Genomic DNA, 23,385 nt, shown 5'->3' on the forward strand with positions numbered 1-23,385 from the left:
TAGTCTCTGCTCCCCTCATTGATTTTCCACTTGCCTTGTCCTTTGCATTTTATTACTTCCCATTGAGAAAAGGGGCTGCATGCCCTCTGACCCCCTTCTATGCTGCTGCTACATTTAACAAGGCAAGTGAGTGGCTACTGTTTCTGGGCTCGGTAAATGCTAGGCCCTGAACTAGGTGTCTAACATGAAGGAGGTAATATTAATCTTATATCTATGTGCTGAGAAACACCTAGAACAGGAGTTGCAAACAGCAGCCCACGAGTCAAATCCTGCCCACTGGCTGCTTCTGTGAATGACACTGTAGTAGGATGCAGCTAGGCTCATTCATTCCTTACTGTCCACCGCTGCTTTCACACTACAGTGGTCAAACTGAGGAATTATAGTAGAGATCTTAAGGCTGGCAGAGCCTAGAATACTTACTATCTGGCCCTTTAGAGAAAAAGTTTGCTGACTCCTGTTCTAGCAGTAAAGGGAAAGATTCCTAAAGCCAAAAATATACATTGCACATGTGATAGTTTTACATTACCACCTTTTCTCAAAATTTCCTTAGTAACTGTAGTTATCCCTTAGAATAGGACTTCAAAGACAAATATTGAGTTCTGGCTGCTTTTTATTTTTTAGACAGATTGCCCAGGTCCAATCAATATTTCCTTAAGCTTTTCCTACATGCAGGTATTACATTTAGCCAAAATGGCTCAGAATCTACCAGAGGACACAGATGTGTGCAGTGCCAATGTTCACACAATGCAGACTGAGAAAGGGGCTACAGGAAGAGATGAGAAACTGCTTTGGGATCACAAAGTAGGAGGGGATTTTCTGCTTAAAGGTCAGTGAGATCAGAAAAAGCTTTCAGGAGGAGAGGAGTCTGTCTAGGCCTCAAAGCAAGTTTTACTAAGGGAAGCACAAAGAGGGGCACTGCAGAAATCCTGGCAGGTGGCGGGTCAGCAGGGGGAACGCGTACTGGGTGTGGTGTGTGATGAGGTTAGATGTGCAGGCTGGGGATACATTATGGGGACTGCAAAGGCTTTCTACACACATACGTATGTATTCTGTGTGTGTGTACACTTGAGTGTCTGTGTGTTTGTATATGTGAATTTAGCTACAGTAAAGCAAAATAAATCAAGAACCTCTAAGACTCTATAAACCTAAGGACAGATTCGTACAGTATGTTTAGTTTGTAAATAAAATGTAATTCAACTTTCAAAAATCCTGCATTATAAACCATCAATAAATGACATATATATGAAAATGTTTATCGCAGCATTATTTAAAGAGGAAAAATACTGGAAACAACCTGAATATCTGTTGATAGGGGAGTTGGTTGAATAAATTATGTCCATACTACGAAAAACGATACAGTTACTTAAAACAATGCCTTGGATCCATTTGTGTTAATAGGAAAATTATCCATGACATATTGTTAAATAAATAAAACATATTTTAAAGCTAATATCTCTTACTGTCAGACTTTCAGCCAGCAAACAATGGTTTTACATGGCAGTCCATAAGAGAGAAGGGAAATTTGTTTTTTCTTTGTGGGTAGACTTAGCTGTTTAAGTCTTTACAACTTTTCCACCTAAAAATAAAAGTCCAACACCAGATAATTTTTCTTCTGGTCACAAATGCTGACTTCTTTACAGGTGCCTTGTCCAGAGTGCCATTATAAACTCGGGACGAAAATATGTGTGCATCTTATTAAAGCTTCAGCATTTAATGTCAGGGTCCTTGAAAACTTCGTTGACATGTTAAACTGTCAGGAATGCAGCCTCTTTCCCCTACATTCAACATGACTATATCCTCATCTATCCAGAGTGATACAAGCCAACCTTGAAAGAAACATTAGCTCAAAATTACCGTCATATTTTTTAAAAGAGTGAGGGTGCATCTGAAAATCCATATGTATACATAAACACAGAAAAAGTGTAAAAGAGAACACGATTATTCACACAAGTAACCTCAGGATACACACTGGAGTTCAGGAGTGGGGAGTGAGAAATTATGATTTAAAAACTTCTCTGTTACCTGAATTACTGCAGTGGGATTTTATCATATTTTTACAAGCCTATAAGTTATGTTATTTGACCAGAAAAAGTCTGGGTATTAACTTTTCTATTTTTTTTTCTTTTTACTAATCTATATTTCCTAACTTTCCTATAATACCCAAGAATTGCTTTAGTTATGAGAAAAAATCATGTTAAATGTCCCAATTTTACTATTTGCAATGAATGGAAAATAATTGTTTTAAAGCCAGATCAAGGATGTAGATGAGAAAAAACGCCCACTGGAGCTTGGGCAACAAAGTTTTGTTTTGTGGTGTGCGGGAACACCAGTATTCCTTCCTGCAGGGAACCGTGCAATTTTAGCACGCACTGTTCTGCAGCGTTTAATTACCAAGAGCCTGGGCCAAGGCAGGATTCCAGCAATACAGAGAGCCACAATAAATTATAAAATGCCTTGTGAGAAGCAGCTCAGAGAAATATTTTTAAAGATCTTTTGAAGGCACACATTGAGTATTTTATAACATTTCAGCAGAAGTGTAAATTTGTTTACAAACCAGCAGACTATACAGGAGGAGCCAAGGCAAGGGATCCCATGAGGGCCAAGTCCTTTTACCCCAGCACTGTTGCTGCCTACACTCCTGAGCTCATCTTGACACGACTCACTTCATTTTCAGTTTGCAAAATATTCAACAGAACCATGCCCCCTTTCCCCCTAATGGCATGGATCTGCCTGTGGTCTCTAGGAGGTTAGGATAAGTAATTGCTGGAAATGTTTTAAGTGTTGCCTGTCCACTCCCTTGTTACTTCTCATGGCACTTAGCCACAGTCCGCGATTTCCCCTCATTGATAGGTTACTTTTGTTTGCTCTCCTCCGTCTCCTCTACCTGCCAATATGCTCCCTGCAGGGACGGGGCTGCTGTGTTCACCACCATATTCTTAGCACCTACCGCACCGCTCAGCCGGAGTAGACGCTCCACATGTATTTGCTGAATGAGTGAATCAACATGCCTCCTGCCAAGTCTTCCTGCCAGAGTTTAAGACCTCGTCCTGCCACTTCATTAGCTTGGGCCATTTTCCTACCACCAAGTGAAAGCTTACTGAAGATGAGGATTTTAGTCTGCTTTGTTCTAGCTGTATCACTAGAGTTTGGAATACTACTTTTCTAAGTATTTGTTCAAAGGATAAATATTGAATGAATGAATGAATGAATGAATGATTGAATCTGTCTGATTTCAGGATGTGGCTATAGTCCTGATCCCAATTTTGCAAGGTTAAGTGTCATTCAGGTATTCATATACCATAAACCAGTTCTAGTCTGAGCTAATCTTAATTTTAGAGGAGGAAGAGGTATGGAATAGCGAGCAGAGCAATGACCTAGGAGCCAGAAAGCTCCAAGTTGCCATTCATGACAGTGTCAATAGGGAACTCAATTCTTTGGCTCTGATAATCTTATTTTTCTGTTGAAGAAGCAGGGCTAGACAAACTTTGAGTCCCTTGTGCCTGGAGGTGTGGAGAAAGAGTGAGTTTGTCTGGATTGTGGTGGGTTTCCTGTCCAGCCACAACCTCTGCAGAAGGTTTCCTGGGTGTCCAGGAAAAATCCTGATGTTTGACCACTGCTCACTTGATTAAGCGGTGTAATTGAGCTTCAGATGCAGAGAACAGCTCACTAAATAAATAAAGGTCTCAATTTCTATTTTGGTGGAAAGATGTGTTGTACATACACAACGAGAACTAGCCCAGTTGCAAGACTTTAAAATCAACAATTTTTATAAAATGGAAAAAGATATCAATAGTCCCTATTACGTGCCAGGCCCAGTCATACTTTCTATACACCTATATTCAAGATCTAAGTCTCATACATTACATTCATTTCTCAGTGAGGAAACTGAGACTCTAAGATGCAAACTAATGAATACACCTGAACCAATCAACTTAGATTTACTAAGAACCTATAATGGGACCAGGAATGAGGAAAAAACAGAAGCATAATGAAAACTGGTAATACCCTTTAGCAGCCCCCTGTTCTTTTGAGAAAATAAAGCACACATACGAAGTCAGCACTAAGAAGGCACGTGTAGACACGCACACACCACAGCACAAAGGAGTGCTCAGAACAAGGAATGGGACTATCTCTTATTGGTTCCATATCCCTGGACCTACCAAGTCCCCGGCACAGAGCGGCTGCTCAAAATCGATTTTATTTGTTGAGTCCCCACTGAGTGTCAGGCATTATACTGAGTGTCAGAAATACAGACATGTGTACGATGTGGTCTCTGACCTCAAGAAGCTCATGTGGGCTGGAAGTGCTGTAGAAAACTTTAAGATACAGATGAGCCTTTGAGAAGGGAGAAGACGCAGGTGGGAGTAGATAAGGTAGGAAGAAGAGGAACAAAGGCACCGGCCCAGGAATAAAAACAATATTGTGGGTGATTATAGGGAGTGAGTGGGACACTGAGTAGGCTTTATCTCCCCAAACAGAGAATTTGTGTGGGAAGTTGTGAGAGAAAACACTGATGGATTAAGGAAAACCTATGTAATGACTTAGAAGGCTAATATGGGAAACAACCAGCTAACACTGTTTTAATTCTGAGAAAGGACCCCATAGCAGGTATTTATGGTGCAGATAATTTGAGTAGCGGAAATAAACTAGCTGGCTCACGGCAGCACAATTTATTATGAGGACCATTAAGGAGCTACTGCGCTACACGCCATTCTCTCTGATCACCAGAGCTTCCTCCGCCATTTTTATTATCAGTACAGGCCTTAGGGAAGGGCATACAATTCATAATATGGAAGGCATTAGGAAAAAAATGAGATTTACTAGGCATTTTCTTTTCTTTCTTTTTTTTTTTTTTTGAGAGAGAGCGAGCGAGCGAGGGGAAGGGCAGAGGAAGAGAGAGAATCTTAAGCAGGCTTCATGCTCAGCAGCACAGAGCCTGATGTGGGGTTCCATCTCATGACTCTGAGATCATGACCTGAGCCAAAATCAAGAGTCAACTGCTTAACCGACTGAGCCACCGAGGTGTCCCTCTTAGATTTTCTTAATAGCAATGAGGGAGTATGAATATGACTGGTGTTCTACCAATTGTGTGAATTAGAATATGTTAAGCACTGCTTTGGGGAGGCAAAAGAAGTTATTAAAGAATACTCAGGTGGCTGGGAAATGCCTGAAAAAAATGTTCCACTCAGACCCGGGGACACTGGCTAACAGATAATATGGGGGGAGGGGACAGTTGCATTTCAGAGTAATTTCTATATGATTAAACTGTTTTAATGAGTATAATTTTATCCCCATGTTGCAGAGAGAGGCCTTTAGTCTATTATGATGAAATGTGTTCAAGATACAAGATTTTGTATTACGTATAGTATAAATAAAAATAGTTTTAAGATTCTTCCCCTCCAATAGTTCTATTTTCATAAGATAAGAAATAAATACATCACAAGATGACCCTGAGAACCACAGACACAGTAGAAAGTCATCTAGACATAAATGCAGCCAGGCCCTTCAAAGCGTGAAGCTGATGTTCCTTTGCTAGTCTAATGTAGTTGAAATGTACATACGATTTGGAATCAGGCAGTTCTAGACCCAAATCCTAACTTTCCTACTAATTGTCTGCCCAACCTCTCTGAACTGGCAGGTGTCTACATTATAAAATCAGACTAAGAATACTTACCGCACATAGGGTTGTTGTGAGGATACAATGAAACTAACACAATGATGTATACACACTGTTTAGCGCAGTGCTTTGTGGACCAAAGTAAGTGTGAGATTAATATTAGATAATTATTATTACTGATACTTCGGGTGTTACTATTATTAGTTTACTGAAACGGGAATATGCTGGATTGAATCAGAACACCTCTATTTGGGTTCCAAATTAGTTACTACTAAGGATCTCAACTTCCTCACCTACAAATGGCAATACTATGCTGACAATAATATCCGTTTTGCCTAAATCACAAGATTATGGGAAGTTCCAAGGCTACTGTATGTGCAAACTATAAACTGTCAAATTGAAAATATCCCCTGTCCCCTAGAGTACATCCCTAAATGAAAGAAACTCAAGCATAAGGTCACTTGCCTGTACTTTAGGGCACCAGGAATGTACTACTACTCACTCTATTAGCACAGGGGGAAAGGGACAGTCTTTCAGTAATGATGACTTATTGTGAGACTGGCTCTTTAAAGTTGTGTTAACATGTAATAGCAGTAACTATGAATATGAATCTTATAAACATCCAGTATATAATCTACGCAGCTTTAAAACGTGACCCTCTATAGAAAATGTGAACATAATCAGATAATATACTAATAACTCCCTCTACCCAGATTGATATGAAAACAAACATACTTTTAAAAAGTAATCACAAAACTGGGAAGCAGTTAGGGAAAGTACAAAATTCCCTAAATTGCTGGGCAGCATCTAATTGATTTGGGAAGGATGTCAAGAGTTAATTTTACATTTTGCACTTGAATTGTCAGAAACCTGGAGATTCTAAGGTGACAAGTGTTGCTGGCATGAGCAATTACAGAAGGCCTGCCCAGAGCTCAGTGATGGATGGGTGGATGGATGGATGGGTGGGTGGATGGGAGGGGGGATGTAAATTTAACTCCAATTTTCACTAATTTAACCCCCATGCCTATCCTTGGACTTGAGCCAGGTAAAAATCATCCCCACCGGGTAGAAGAAAGAGATGGAATTTAAATATTCTCTACCTGTATCTGCTTTCTTGTGAGTTTTAAGAGCAAAGATTTAGGTTAGAGAAAAGTCAGCCCCAGGAAACCACTACAAGTAAACTGTGAAGAGAATTAAAATATATTTTTTCTGCTCATAATTAGCTTCGCATATGATTCCTTGATGATTTCCTCGCTCTGTTTTTTTTTCCCCCCACCCTGGAATTCTAGACCATGAGCAGGGTGTCATAGAGATGGGGGTAGAATTAAAGTGGGCCCTCCAGCCAATCCTGTGCAAACATTGTCATGATGGCTGCTTAAATGAAAAGAGGTCAACTGGGACTGAAGTGCAAGGAGGGCTTTGGTCTTGAGAGTGGAAAACAAAAGAAGGCTTAAGAATTCAAATTGTGCACCGTATGTCTCCCCTCCCCTCGCCCAGTTACTTACACAGCACTGGGCGTTCATGAAATAGGATTTCACAGGATAGGGTTATGTGTGATTTTTCTGCTTGGTTATCAACTAACATTCTCTACTTCATCTTTCCCTCGGTCGTAATTATTTTTCACTGATCTATTTCAGTGTAAATCCCCTTCAAAATGGTAAAGCAGATAATAATATATTGAAAAGAGTAAGTTCCGAAGAGGAGTTCAAGAGAGGAGAGGCCATATATCCGTGTTTGCTGAAAAGAAAGGCTTAGCTAGCCTCAGAGAATGTGGCAGTTTAACAGTTTTTTTTAAAAGCGGTTCAAAGATCTGTTTCTTCTCTCCGACTTTTGACATTGAGGATGAACGCCTAAAATATTTACAAGAGAAGCTGACTAAGTTTTTACTTGGAAAATAAAAAGGTAACAGAACAAAAAGAATATGAGCAAAAGGATGGACTGGTCTCTATAATTCTGGGAAAAATAAATACCATTCCTTGGAAAACAGTTTTTAAAAAAAGCAAAGGAAAAACTTCTTCCTCAACTGGGACATGGAAAGATGCTGGAGCTCTCAACTACTTAACAGTTGTAAACAGTGTGGGCGGGAAAAAAGCAGTCAAGAACAGCAAGACCCTGTGAAGTTTCAACAAGAGAAGTGGGTGTATAACAAATAAAAAATGCAAGATACAGCTACGAAATTAGGCATGTGTATCCATAGGAAATAAATGGTGCAGTAAAGGAGAGCTAATCTGCACAGTGGTGCGTGCAGAGATCAAAACCAAAATCCGCTCCTCAACAAGGAGTAGTCACCCAAATACGCGATACCAGCATTTGCTTGAAAAAGAACAAAACCCACCCTTTGCATCAAACTCTCCCAATGGACAGGTCTCCCCTTGGGAGGGAAGTAGCAGCCTCGCTGGGACCGAAGGCATAAATGGGCAGAAAGTTATTCCAGTGGAAGCTCGGCTCCCACATGATGAGAGGCGCGCGCCTCTTCCTTCCACACAGTGCTGAATGAAAACAGCAAGGCTCTGGAGGTTGGGGAGAAAGAGCAGCCCCCCCTCAAGTCACCGCTCCTGCAAAGCTCGCACAGGGAGGTCTACTGTCTCTCAAAGGCTTGAACGGGAGTGCCTTCTGCCTGTAGCGGGGTCTGAGAAACACCCCCTCCTCACCCCTCTGATCAGCCTTTCTTGGCTCCTTCTTTGTCTGGTCTCCAATTACTTACTGAATGTCAGATTTTTCTATGTTTATAATTCCTGGCACAGGTTAAAACACATTAAATAAGGTTGCATTTGCAGCTCCCTAGAAAACTACATGTAAATGAAAATTGGAAATTGATGCTTCAAGCCTAGATTCCCATTTAAGAACAAAAGGATAATGTGTTACCAATGAATCAACAGAGAAACTGTTCCGAGTAAGAAGAAATCCTATCAGAGGTGCACCCGGATTAACAAAGACAAGACGGATATCAGGCAGGACAGGAAATCCTGGTAGGACTGAGTGGATGCAAATACTCCACATCTGAAAGAGAGCCCATCTCTGAAACCATCCCACAGAAACAAGAGGTTTTCAAGGCAAAAGGGAACCTTATGGAATTTTACAGATGAGACGTGCTTTCTTATCGCTCACATGTAATACATACGTTTAGAAAGAGGTGAATCCAAAGTTTTGAGAATGAAGACATAAATTTTTTTTTAAATGAACATCAAGTCTTAGATGAATTCTATGAGCCAGTGAACATAATAATATCCAAAACCAAACATAACATTTCAAAGAAATGTAAGGAACTACGTATTACTATAAAAAATGTTGCTCTTTTACTATTCTACGTGGCTTACTTTCTGGTTTACATTTTTTCAAAAGTTCCTCACCTGGGCTGACTGTTCACCTTTTCAGGTTTTCCATTGAAGTTCAAACTGCAGAGGTTCTTCGATTTCGAATGTGAAGAGTCAGATTCCAAATTTGCCTGTGTTTGTTCTCTCAGACGATCATGAAGAGTTGCCTCCTTTTTCAAGTTCATGTCTGAATACGGGCAGCCAAAAGCACTGGTTTGTATAAAAATGAGCACAGTTGTCAGTTTATGGCGATAAATCAGGAGTCCACCATCACTGGAGCGGACTTACATCCAAATTTTAAGAACTGAAGGGAAACCTTCTTCTTTCACTGAATATATCCTATTAAGTTTCTTTTCATATTGCCCTTTGAAGAAATCTCACGTTCCAGACCACAGACACTGAGCAGCTGAGGATGACAGGTAGTAATCAGCACATATGGTTTTTACAATTTTGGAAACTTAAAACATCTAAGAATAATGTAAAGATGTGCTTTTGGTAGAGTAATGGAAATGTTATATAAACACTTGATTCAAAGTTTGATCCTCTGATATTTATGCCCTGATTTGACTACCTACATCCCCAAATACTACAGGTCATGAAAAATATTCACCATTATCAGAGAATATTATGCTTTTATTTCTTAATGTTCATGCATCCAGAAATACTCTATCTGTATTTCTCTCAATCCTCCTGAAACCTGCTAGGCAGTGTTCTGTTTGAATGTGAAGGAACACCTGCGGTGGAAAAGGAGAGACCACAGGAAAGGCTGAATCCCCAATCTTGGATGTTGTTTGGAGCCTAACTGGCCAGGGTCTGCTGGGACACGTGATCTGATTCTTTCGACAGACTGACTGGTAGTCTCTGTCAGACTTCTGTGCCCACATCCCTGTCTCCAAAGAAGCCCCAAACTTCTGCTGCTGCTTAGGAGTGAGGGAACCACTATTACGGAAAGCACAGGGGTGACGGGTCACCTGCAGGCAACGCCAGGGGAAGGTATTTCATACTCAAGCTTCCGTTTCTCTCCAGTTAAATGGGAAAATCAGACCCAATTCTAAGGGTTGTTGAAACCATGATAAATCACACACACACACACACACACACACACACACACACGCACCCCAACATGGCAGTTCCTACTATTATCATAGTGTTATCATCCTCTCCATCTAGGGAAGCACATAGTCAAATGCATCAATATCTAGGCAGTCTGGTCTTTTTGAGGAATTTGCTTCCAATTCACTGTACATTTGCTGACATATGATACATAATAAATTCTTCTTGGGTGCATGAACGTTTTGTTATATTAATGGCATGATAAAATCAGGGACCAATGCAGTTCTTCCTCTATTTTCAATTAGATGAAGTTTTCCAAGGAAAGCCCATAAACAATCTAACTCCAGAAGGCCTTTAGTACCAACCCGTATCTAGAATTGATCTTCTGGACGACACCAGCCTGACCCAACAAGCCAGAGAGAATCTGAACGGGTAATAGGGACGATCAACAGCCTTTGCCGCAGACAAGAGGGCCCTCTCTACATGCATGTTCTGTAGTTTGTAATACTTGGCGATGATTTATTGGCTTTTTCAGTTATTAATTCGATAATCCATTAACTAAGCATCGGCTACAGCATAGGCATTTTAGAGAATATAAACCTAGTGAAGAAGTTAAGATGTATTTATAAGTAAATACAATTTATAATAAGAACAAAAAAGCTACCTCTACTGAGTGTGTACTATAGGTCCATTAAAATTCAAGTTATTTCTAATATTTATTACTAAATACCCAAAGGTGGTATTAATATATTTATTGTGTGGGTAAGAAAACAGTCACACGCAGGACAAGCAACTTTTCCAAAGCTGCTTGGCACTTTCTTGAGAAGCCTCAGAAGAAATCACTTAACTGTTAGCAGCAACCAATCAGGTGGGGAGAAGGGGGACATGGTTTCTAACATCATCAAAAGAAGAAACACGAGAGGAGTGTGGTATAATTTTTGTGCAAAGAGAAGCCGAGGCAGGTGTTTTCAGGGCAGAGCAGTACTTTGTTTGCTGTGACTAATGGCTAGGGGAAATGTGTCAGCATATGCGGGAGTCCTGTGTGAGAAGCAAAGATGTGATAAAGTACTGTTTCCAATAACAACGCAGCAGGAGTGATCTGTTTAAGCTGCAGCATACGAAATCTAAGGGAAATTTTAGAAAGAACTTTCTGCAGATAAAAGTTGAAAGGCATGAGGCTATCCCAAGGGAAACTGGGAAATGTTTACTTCAAGCACACTGGAGTTTTCATTAATATATCTACTGCTCAGAAGCTTTGCTATCCATCTAACACATACTCTCAAATTGAGACTTTTAAATGGCACGTTGCGATCATGAATTTTCTTAATTTTGTACCATCCCCCAGCATAATTCGTGTTGCGTGGCACTGATGTCTTCCCAAGCTTGTTTGTCCAGCACTGCAGACAGCTGCCACAGACCCTCTTGCTCAGGACTCGCTTCAGCGGACAGAAATTTGGGTTCCCTCAACCTTCGCTCATCAATCAGTCCCTCTATAGTCATTTAGTCACTTGCTTGTTACATCTTAATTCCGTTCTAGCCGCTCTGCGTCTCCAGCAGCGAGGAGTGGAACACCCCGGGCGTCTCTAGAATGGAGCATCTCCTGATTGCACAAGGCGAGCCTGGTGAGAACACATCTCCGCATTGTACAGATCACAGTGAAGCGTGAAGTGCTAAAGAATATATTAAACGACAAAAACTTATGTGGTGAAGAACTTGAAGGAAGATAATGATGGGAGATGGAAGTACCAAAGAAGAGGGGGTGTTAACATCTCAGGTACAGTGGTCTGCGCCCTCTTCAACCTGCTGCTGTGCTGTGAACACATTTCCGGCGCGTGCTTGTGCTCTTCACAGAGAACAGTTATGTTACAGAGATGGCATCCCCACGTTTGGCCTGCTTTTTCGCAAATGTAGACCCTTCCTCGTGTGCGTGCGTGTGTGTGTGTAACAGCATGTATGTGCATAATTTGACATAAACCTAACACATAGGAAAAAATCCACTGAGTTGGTTGTCTTAGGTGTGATAAAACTTTTTAATTTTTTAAAAATCTTTCTTTTTTTGAGAGATTTTATTTATTTAATTGAGAAAGATAGAGCAGGGGGAGGGACAGAGGGAGAGGGAGAAGCAGGCTCCCACTGAGCAGGGGGCCCGATGCAGGACTTGATCCCAGGACCCTGGCATCATGACCTGAGCCGAAGGCAGACGTTTCACCGACTGAACCACCCAGGCGCCCCATGATAAAACTTTTAAAACTTACTTTTGGTTTAGCTAAATATTGGGGAAAGGAGGTTCTGGAGATAGTCTCTTTAGAAAACTATTGACAAAAGCTGAAATTTCTATGGCCGAAAGCTGTGTCGGTCAAGGTAAAACGTCAGCTTCTGACAGATGGGAAAGTAGTACATTCAAATTCCAGCTCATTAAGGCCAGGACGGGAGGTGTAGAAAGTACGGGCTGAGGGGAAGCACTGAGCAGCAGTGCGCAGACGTGGTGCCTTTGACTGAGCAGACTGCTCTTGGCCCTCCGTAATGAAGGGGCTGTGGGCTGGGTGCAGGAAAGGAAGGAAAAGACAGCAGAACTAGCCAACTGACCCATATGAAAGTGCAGTTTCTAAAAGACAGCCAAATATCTGAATTTCATACGGTTCGACCAAATCATTGGTGAAAAATGTCAGCCCCAAGCTCACCAACAGTGGCAAGGCATGTGAACAGAGGGTTAACACTACGCAAAGCAAAAAGGTACCAGACAGTTGGGGACAAGTTTTAAAAGAGATTTTCTGATAGATCTAACACTGAGGTCCTAGCAGTCCTCTTCATAAACAGAAAGAAACATAAAAATGATGGGAATTAAAAAGACTAGTTTTGGGATGCCTGGGTGGCTCTGTGGGTTAAGTGTTTGCCTTTCAGCTCAGGTCATGATCCCAGGGTCCTGGGATTGAGTCCCATGTCGGGCTCCTTGCTCAGTGGGGAGCTTGCTTCTCCCTCTGCCTGCTGCTCCCCCTGCTTGTGCTCTTTCTTTCTCTCTAACAAATAAATACATAAAATCTTTAAAAATAAATAGATAAAATAAAATAAAAATACTAGTTTTGCTTTTCAGAACATTTAAGCGTAATGTTAACATCTGAGGATAAACAGAAAAGTAAAAGTAAATTTTATCAGTATACATATTTTTTATTTAGGAAACCGTCCCGTACTCCTTTTCAGAACAGCAGTGCTGACTGTCTTCGAGCTGCCACAGGGAAGGGCTGGACGCAGCAGCGCCTGGCAGCTGAGGCTGAATCATTGCTTTCTGTGTCCAGTCCAGGACAGCCCTCCATCTTTGAATTATCCTCCTTCCTTTTGTGCATAGGTTGGTGAGTTTCCTTGCACTCCCAAGACCAATCCTGATCCAAGGCCAAAGGTCATTTGCTAAACCCAGTCTTTCATTCTAGGGTTCAAAGGTCCACACCTGAAGCAGTGCCCAGTGCGGACACCCATGCTCATGCCTTGTTCACAAGTCTAGGCAGCCTTGTGGGCTCCAGGTCTCCTAGAGAGGCATGTGCCTCAGTCCTTGTTCCTAAATGCCTCATCTGCCGCCACAGCTAGAATTCGGGGGCCCTGCTGGGACAGAAGCCTTATATTCCCATTTTCTTCTTGGCCCCCTCCCAGTACAGCATTTCTGCCTCCCAATCCCAACCCAAGAGCGAGGATCCACTTTGCAGATACCACCCATCCAGTCCTTCACGCCCAAGCTGCAAATTTAGTTTCCGCTTCTCTTTGACTACCCTGTTCTGCTGAAAATAATGGGCCATGCTCTGTCAAATCCTGGGCGGTGGCCAGTTTGGGCCATAAGATTATAACTGAGTTGTCACGACTTACATAATGGTAGCTTCCCAACCCATGTACAGCTGCACCCTAAGGGCAACCAGGAGGGGCCTGGGGAGCCGGAGTCCCAGGTCAGTGCTTCCAGCCTTGAGCAGCCTCCTCCAGACTCTAAATCCCTTCTCGTTCTCAAGTACTGAGTATCATTTTCTTTCTGTGACATGATATGAAAATGTTGGGAAGCAGGACAAATTTCAGCAAAACAGCACAGTTAAAATAGCCCCTTTAGTGCCACAACCCCAAACATGAACGAAACCACCACCACAGCGGTCAGTGGCACTTCAGGAAGAGCGCCAAGTCGCTGACCACCTTTCTCCTGATCCTGAAAAGCGAAGTTGCCAGAAACAGACAGTAGCTCCCAGGAGGAGCCCTGCTCTAGGAACATGCCCTCAGCTAGCCCACAAATTAGAGACAGTTCTTCTCCCATGCAACTGACCTACCCCTCGACGAGGCCTATTGTGTTTTAGATTTTGTCTCAATTATTTTACTCGCCAACTATATACTCTTCCTTCCGTGACCTAGAAAAGACGACACAGAAGAATCCTATCTGAGCTGGGAGATTAGATTCTAAGTCTCTTCCTCTACCTTCAAAAGATGAAGAATTACTTGTGGGAGTGGGCCGGAGGCCTCCTATTTGGAAGCATTCATGGAAGAGATGGTCTGAAGGGGCTGCCTCCCCAAAACAACAGGCAGCAGGGAGGCTCTGAATGGCTGCCTCTGTCAGATCCTCTGAGAGGCCACAGAGACGGCGCAGAGAGAGGGAGTCGGCGAGGAAATGCGAAGGAGCTAGAAAAATAAATGGTGCCTGCCTTGCGATTCGGCCTTGGGCCCCAAGGCGACAGGAACCCCTCCTGTGGCAGGTGCCTGGCATCACACGGGTCACCCACAAAGAGTAGCACCCCCATCCCACACTGTTTCCCAGTAGACTCAATGCTGTTTGTTCTCACTGTCATTTGACTTTATGAAAATAAGCTACTCCTTTTCAGGCTTTGATACGTGGGTAGTCTAAACTTACCCAGTATAAGAATGTGAAAGGAACATCTTTTATTCTTAAGAAAATACTGCTGTTTCAGCCAAATGGCACTGAAAGGCATGATGAATACTGAAATGCAGTTTGCTGAAATTATGGAATACCTCTAATAGTTTCTACAGAAACTTCTAACATGACTGAAGTTGTTGATGATTTTGCTTCTATGAGGATGGAAAATGAGCACAAACAGGTTGTTCATCACAACTGCTGACCAAAGACAACAAAGCAATGTTCTCAATGCCGGAAAAAAAGGGGCAAGTACAAATGATACATGTTGGAGTACAGACCAGGAAGAAAGAAACATCATAGTTTAATATCTACTGAGGGTGTAACACGATTTCTATTATAGTGTTCTCAAAGACAGGGATGGGCAAAAACCAACTGCTGGAGATAGAAGATTCTAAGGTCTTGGGGCTAATTTTCTTCAAATTCAGTGGTTTTAAAATGAAGTTGCCCCCTAAAATAAAATAAAATAAAATAAAATAAAATAAAATAAAGTTGCCCAAGACAAATTATGGGTAAGTTTTCCCTGATTCTGACTAGTTTTTGCCCAGAAAATAGCTGATACCATCACTTCATTGTCATTAAAAATATTAAAAAATTGAATGCACACTGTAAGCAAAAAGTATAAATACTAAAAACCTAAGTTTCATAAGTAGAGTTAAAAGAAATCGACAGCTACGGAACTCAGAGTTCAAAAGGTTGGATAAAATAAATTTGGTTCTAAAAACACATTTCTGTGGGGGTAATGTAGCCCGTGAAGTCATGCTAAATATCATGAACTTGCTAAAATGGGCAGTTAGGAAGGCAAAAGAGAATTACTACGCCCACGGAGCACCGTAATCAGTTTAGTAGAGTGCCAAGAAGCACAGGTTTAAGAATTGGAGGAAACTGGATTAAAGCTTTTAGCGCCAGAACCTCGGGCAAGCTATTCAATCTCTATTTTTTTTTACTTCTTCATCTATAAAATGGTGATGACACCTTTCTTACAAGGATTTTTGTGAAAACCAAATGAGACAAATCAGGTGAGGTCCTGGTATCATGACTAGCACAAATTAAATGCTCATGAATTTTTTATTTTAAAAAGGTCTGGTCTGATGCAAAAATATAATACTAATGATCCTATTTATTGTGGTTATTACATTTTCAGTTTTATAATTTTCTTCATTGCTTAAAGCAACTTTACTGATATATGACTGACACATAAAAAGCTGTACATATTTAATGTATGTAAGATGAGGAGTTTGGGATAAATACATACCTGTGACTCCATCACCACCAAGGCCATAAATATATGCATCACCTCCAAATTTCTCCTCCTGCCACCTTTAGTATTTTTTTAATTTTTTAGTGGTAGGAACATTTAATGTAAGATCTACTCTGTTAGAAAATCTTAAGTGTACGTAACAGTATTAGTTATAGGCCTGTGCTTTATAGTAGATCTGCAGTATTGATCTTGCGTAACTGAAACGTACCTTTTAACCTGTCACCTCTCCATTTCCCCCGCCCCCCCGACTTCTAGCATAAGCCATTCTACTCTCTGCTTTTATGAGTCTATTTTAGATTCCACATAAAAGTGATATCACACCATATTTATCTGGCTTATTTCACTTAGTATAATGACCTCCAGGTCCATTCATGTTGTAAATGGCAGACTAATTGTGTTTTACGTACATGTCACATTTTTTCAATCCATTCATCCACCGATGGACACTCAGGTTGTTTCCATATCCCGGCTATTGCAAATAATGCTGAAATGAACAAGGGAGTGTATCTTTTCCAGATTCTGATTTCAATTCCTTTGGATATACACCCGAAGTGAGATTAATCGGTAATGTGATAGTACTATTTTTAATTTTTTGAGGAAATTCCATTCCATTTTCCATAGTGGCTGCACCATTTTACATTTCCACAACAAGGTACAAGGATTCCTACTTCTCATCCTCATCAACACTTGCTATTTTTTAATTTTTATTATAGTCATCCTTACCAGTGTGAGGTGATATCTCATTGCGGTTTTAATTTGCATTTCTCTGATGATGAGTGATGTTGAGCACATTTTCATGTGCCCGTTGGCTTTCTGTGTGTCCTGCTTGGAGAAATGTCTATTCAGGTCCTTTGTTCATTTTTAAATTGGGTTATTTGTGGCGTTTTTTGTGATTAAGTTGTATGAATTCCTTACATATTTTGGATATTAACCCCTTATCAGATATGTATGGTTTGTAAATACTTTCTCTTATTCTGTCAGTTGTCTTTTCAGTTGTTTGTGGTTTCCTTTGCTGCGCAGAAGCTACTTGGTTTGATGTAATCCCATTTACTAAATTTTGCTTTTGTTGCTTGTGTTATTAGTGACACATCCAAAAAATCATTGCTAAGACAAATGTCAAGGAAATTTTTACCAATGTTTTCTTCTAGGAGTTTTAATGTTTCAGGTCTTACATTTACGTTTCTAATTCATTTTGAGTTGATTTTTGTGAATGGTATGAGTCCAGTTTCATTCTGCATGTGGATATCCAATTTTCCCAATGTCATTTACTGAAGAGACTATTGTTTCTCCATTGTGTACTCTTGGCATCCCTGTCAAAGATCAGCTGACCATGTATATGTGGGTTTATTTGTGGGCTCTATTCTGTTCCATTACTCTATGTGTCTGCTTCTATGCCAGTGGCATGCTGTCTTGATTACTATGTTTTAATTATATGATTGTATAATTTGAAATCAGGAAGAGTGTATTGCCTACAGCTTTGTTATTCTTGCTCAAGACTGCTTTGGCTACTCAGGGTCTTTTTTGGTTCCATATGAATTTTAGGATCGTTTTTTCCATTTCTTTGAAAAATGTCATTGGAATTTTGATAGGTATCGCACCGAATCTGTAGATAGCTTTGGGCAGTATGGATATTCTAACAATATTAATTCTTCCAATCCATGAACGTGGGATATCTTTCCATTTATTTATATTTTCTTTAATTTCTTTAATCAGTGTTTTATCATTTTCATTGTACATATCTTTCACCTCCATGGTTAAATATATCCCTAAGTACTTTACTCTTTTTGATGCTGTTATGAGGTTTTCTTAATTCCTTTTTCAGATAGTTCATTGTTAGCATATAGAAACAGTTTTTCAGTGTAGTCTTTAGGTTTTCCATATAGAAGATCATGTCAACTGCAAACAGAGATAATTTTACTTCTTCATTTCTGATTTAGATGACTTTTAATTCTTTTCTTGCCTAATTATCTGGGCAGGCCTTATAGGTTTCTGTTGAACACAAGTGGCAAGAGTGGGCTACCTTGTCTTGTTCTCACCTTAGATGAAAAGCTTTCAGCTTTTCACCAGGAGTAAAACATTAGCTGTGGACTTGTCATGTATGACCTTTATTATGTTAAGTTATATTCCTTTTATACCTAATTTGTTGACAGTTTTTATCATGAAAGGATGCTGAATTATGTCAAATGCTTTTTCCGGACATGTTATGATCATACAATTTTTATTCTTTATTCTGTTAATGCACATCACATTTATTGATTTGTATTTGTTGAACCACTCTTGTATCCCAGGGATAGATCCCACTCAATCATGGTTTATGATAATTTTAATGTGCTGTTGAATTTGTTCTGCTAGTATTTTGTTGAAGATTTTTGCATCTATATTCATTAGGGATACTGGCCTATAAATTTCTTACAGTGTCCTATATTGGTATTAGGCTTTGGTATTAGGTAAATACTGGTCTCATAAAATGGGTTGGGGAAGTGCTCCCTCCTCTTCACTATTTTGGAAGAGTTTGAGAAGGATTGAAATTAATTCTTCTTTAAATGTTTGGTAATATTCACCAGAAAGTCATCGGATCCAGGGCTTCCCTTGCTTGTGAAATTTTTGATTACTCATTCAATCTCCTTACTCATTATTGATCTGTTCAGATTTCCTATTTCTTCATGATTCGGACTTGGAAGGTTGTATATTTCTAGGAATTTATCTTCTAGGTTAGCCAATTGGTTCATATGTAGTTGTTCATACTAGTCTCTCATGATCCTTTATATTTCCATGGTTGCAGTTGTAACGCCTTCTCTCTCTTTTCTAATTTTATTTAGTCTTTTTTTTCTTAGTCTACTAAAGGTATGTTAATTTTTTAAATCTTTTCAAGAAGGTAACTTAGTTCCACTGATCTTTTTATTGTATTTCTAATCTTTATTTCATTTATTTCTACTCTAATCTTTATTATTTCTTTTCTTGTGCTAGTTTTGGTCTTATTTTGTTCTTTTTTCCCCCCTAGTTCCTTGAGTTATAATGTTAGAACGTTTATTTAAGATTGTTCTTTTTCCTCCATGTAGGCATTTATCAATACAAACTTTCCTCTTCTACATTTGCTGCATCTCATAAGTTCAATATATTGTGTTTCATTTTCATTTGTTTCAAGGTTTTTAAAAAAAATTTCCCTTTTGATTTCTTCTTTGAACTATTGGTTGTTCAGGAGTGTGTTGACATTCACATAGTTCTGAATTTCCTCCTGTTACTGATTTCTAAGTTTCATACTGTCATGGTTGAATACTTTATATAATTTCAATCTTAATAAATTTGTTAAGATTTGTTTTGTTATGTAACATATGATCTATCTTGAAGAATGTTCAAAGTGTGCTTGAAAAGAATGTGTATTTTGTTGCTTTTGGATAGAATGTCCTGTATGTGTCTGTTAGCTCCATTTGGTCTATAGTACTGTTCAAATTTCCTGTTTCTTTATTGGTTCTTATTTGGATGATTTCTCCGGTTGCTGAAAGTGGGGTATTGAAGTCTTCTACTATTTTATTGCTACCTATTCTCCCTTCACTTCTGCTAATGTTTACTGTATATACTTGGGTTCTCCCATGTTGGTTACATATTTATAATTGTTATATCCTCTTGATAAATTGACTCCTTTCTCATTACATAATGAGCTTGTCTCTTATGACAATTTTAAAAAAGATTTTATTTATTTATTTATTTATTTATTTTTAAAGATTTTATTTATTCATTTGACAGAGAGAGAGAGCACAGCAAGAGAGGTGCAGGCAGAGGGAGGGGGAGAAACATGCTCCCTGCACAGTAGGGAGCCTGATGGAGGGCTCCATCCCAGAATCCTGAGATCATGACCTGAGCAGAAGGCAGACACTTAAGTGACTGAGCCGCCCCTAAAGATTTTATTTTTTTAAGTAATCTCTATACCCGACACAGGGCTTAAGCTCACAGCCCCAAGATCAAGATTTGCACACTCCACTGACTGAGCTAGCCAACTGCCTCTCTTACGACAATTCTTGACTGAAAGTAATTTTACCTGACATAAATCTAGACACCCTTGCTCTCTTTGGGTAACCATTTGCATGGAATATCTTCGTCTATTCTTTCACTTTCAGGCTATGCGTGTCCTTAAAGCTAAAGTGAGTCTTTTAAGGGCAGCACATAGTTGTATCTTTTTTTAAATCTATTCAATCAGTCTTTGTCTTTTGATTGGAGAATTTAATCTATTTATATTTAAAATGATTATTGATAGGCAAGGACTTACTAATGCCAGCTTGTTAAGTGTGTTTTGAATGTTTTATAGTTTCTTTGTTCTTTTCTTCCTCTCGCTGTCTTTCTTTGCAATTTGATGATTTTTTTTTTGGTAGCAGTACACTTTGAATCCTTTCTCTTTATAGCTTCTGCATCCATTACAGATTTTTCTTTCTGATTACCATAAGGCTTACATAAAACATAGTTATAACAATCTACTTTAAGCCAATAATAAGTTCCATTGAATATAAAAACTCTATACTTTTAATTTTCCCTCCCACTTTCTATGTTATTGATGTTACAATTTACATCTTTTTATATTGTGTATCTATAATGGATTACTGTAGCTATAGTTATTTTTTAACTTTTTTTTTACCTTTAAAGTGACTGATGTACCACCATTACAGTATAAGAATATTCTGAATTTCAACTTATGCCTACTTTTACTAGCGAGTTTGATAATTTCGTGTTTTCACACTGCTAATGCCAACATCAAAATGACACAGATGACAGAATTAGTTCACAAGAATTGTAAAGCAGCCATAATAAAAAAAAAAAAACATGCATCATGGGGCGCCTGGGTGGTTAAGTGTCTGCCTTCGGCTCAGGTCATGATCCCAGGGTCCTAGGATCAAGGCCAGCATCGGACTCCCTGCTCAGTGGGAAGACTGCTTCTCCCTCTCCCACTGCCCCTGCTTGTGTTCTCTCTCTTGCTGTGTCTCTCTTTGTCAAATAAATGAATAAAATCTTTAAAAAAATGCTTAAACAAGCAATTATGAACACAACTGAAACAAATGAAAAAATGAAAACCACCACCAATCCAGGATATATAAGGAGAAAGAGAACAGAGAATTTATCATTGTGTTGTTACTCAGGTCTTGAGGTCTCTAGCTGGTCTGCCTTCTCCTCTCTGCTTTTCATAGCCTTCGTGTTTCTTTTATATATAATGTCCAGGTTTTAGCAGAAGTAATAGAGAAATGTATACCTACTCCATCTTTCTAGATCCTAATGATCCCTTTAATGTCAAGAACTTTATTAAAGTGTCCTCTTTTCTTTACTTCTCTTTTTAAGGGAATAATTTATTCTACTCATCTAAAGCACCTGAGGAATCCTGCAATGGCAAAAGAGGCTTTAGAGACAAACCAGACTGAGTTTCAATCCTCCTTCTACCACCAGTCCTCACCCTCTATCAGTCATGGTCTTCTCACATGTAACATGAAGAATCACATTCCACTCACTGTGTCAATGTAAAGGTTACACTGGTTGCAGAGTGCTTATATAATAACTGGTCCATATGCATTCAATGAAGGTTATTCCAACCTTAATTTATCCCTCTGTAATTCATATCCTTGGTAATTCAATAGGAGTACAATTTCTACATTGTAGATGAAGTTTAGAAAATGGGAGGTATCATTTCTTTCCTTCCTTTTACTTGTTATGAATGTATGTTCTTAGACCCAAATTGAAATTCTTTTGCATACATTCAAGGACCCCCTTGATCTGATTACCTTTCAAAGCCACCCCTACTTTACCCATAAAACCTAAATTCTGGTCATATAAAAAAAATCAATGCTTTCTAGATTGAACACAAATTTTTCAACTTTTATGAATATTTATCTTATACGGTTATTTGTATATATGCATCTTCTCTACTATAAGTTTCTTAAAATAAGAGGCCATAGTTGTTCATTTAAGTGTAAAGTGAGTAAGACTGGGCTATCTTGTGCTTCAGCACCTCAGTGGCATATCAGTTGCTAAATAAATAACAGATACAAAGATATAAAATTTATATTCATATAATTTATCTATTATGGATGTCACTCAAATTGATGCCATGCAGGATTTCAAACATAAAACCCAGAGAAAAGACCTGACCGTCGCAATCAGTACAGAATTTGACTCCTTTAATCAGTGTCCTGTAACTCAGCCCATTTTGGCTCTTCTCTGTCCAGTCTCCCGATTTAGCTATCACAGATTGAATCCTCTCTTTAAAAGCTGGCTTGGTTCTTAGAGAAAAATTAATCTAGCTTTTCTGGAATCTCTACCCACTCCCCAGATGAAACAACAAAGGCCCAACTGCAGAAGCAGAAAACTAGCCCCTTCCTGGAGGAGAATTTAGCCCTTATTACAATTTAGCCGACTGGGTTCCTAATGTGATTTTGAAAATATTCACAGATTTGAAACTGATAAAGGCTAGAGTGCATGCCAATACTAGGAACCCTGCTGGTGTACACAGAAATAGATAAAAATTAAATGCAATCTCCATTTATTTTTGTTTCATTAGAGATATGAACTTGGTTATTTCATTAATGTCTGTTCTAATACTAAAAAGTCAAATATAACATATGACATTTACTTGGTATTCATTAGGAGATACCCTTTAGTTGACTGTACAAAAATGTTGTTTTAACTATTCTGGTGTAAGTAATGTCACTAAATTAGACAGGGAAGGAAAGATGCATCAAGAATGAAGGTTAAAGGGTGGTGTGCGTGTGTGTGTATTCTCTTGCCTCTAAAGTATTTTTGTGGATGGTTACTAGAAACTTTCAAGGTAGGAATTATTCTCAAGGAATGCAATAGTATGATAAATAGCACACTAATGGCATTTGAAATTTCACGCTGAAACCAGCTTAATATACTAAATAAATAATTTGTATAACACATGCATAGAGAAGATCTGATGAATAGAATCCGCAGTTTAAAAATTTTGAACAGACTACTATCTACATGGTTAACATTACACAGTAAATTAAACGAAGTGGTTAGTATATTACATTATGAATTCAATCAAAACAATTACAGTGATAAGTTTGTGTTTCTATTATTACAAAGAACATTTTTATTACTATATACCAGTTATTTTTACCTTTTTAATTTTAATATTTTGGTTAAGTGTTATGAACATTTCAAGGTTATTTTTTATAGCTTAAGTTGTCAGACTGCATTTTCAATTGGAATATTCTAATTTGAAATACATTTAATTTCTGCAAAGATCCTT

At 39.1% G+C, this 23,385-nt stretch overlaps 1 protein-coding gene across 5 annotated transcripts in view; it reads right to left on the reverse strand.

Annotated features, from left to right (window-relative positions):
- The window catches only part of L3MBTL4 (L3MBTL histone methyl-lysine binding protein 4), a 416,634-nt gene that overhangs the window by 105,326 nt on the left and 287,923 nt on the right, over positions 1-23,385 (reverse strand). For all 5 annotated transcript variants that reach the window (XM_026496009.4, XM_026496008.3, XM_026496010.4 and 2 more), the window contains one exon: positions 8,968-9,141. In XM_026496009.4, coding sequence (XP_026351794.2) covers positions 8,968-9,141 — 174 coding nt within the window. The remainder of the gene's footprint in view (positions 1-8,967; positions 9,142-23,385) is intronic.

This window comes from Ursus arctos, unplaced genomic scaffold (genome assembly GCF_023065955.2).
Source record: "Ursus arctos isolate Adak ecotype North America unplaced genomic scaffold, UrsArc2.0 scaffold_17, whole genome shotgun sequence".
Lineage (NCBI taxonomy): Eukaryota > Metazoa > Chordata > Mammalia > Carnivora > Ursidae > Ursus > Ursus arctos.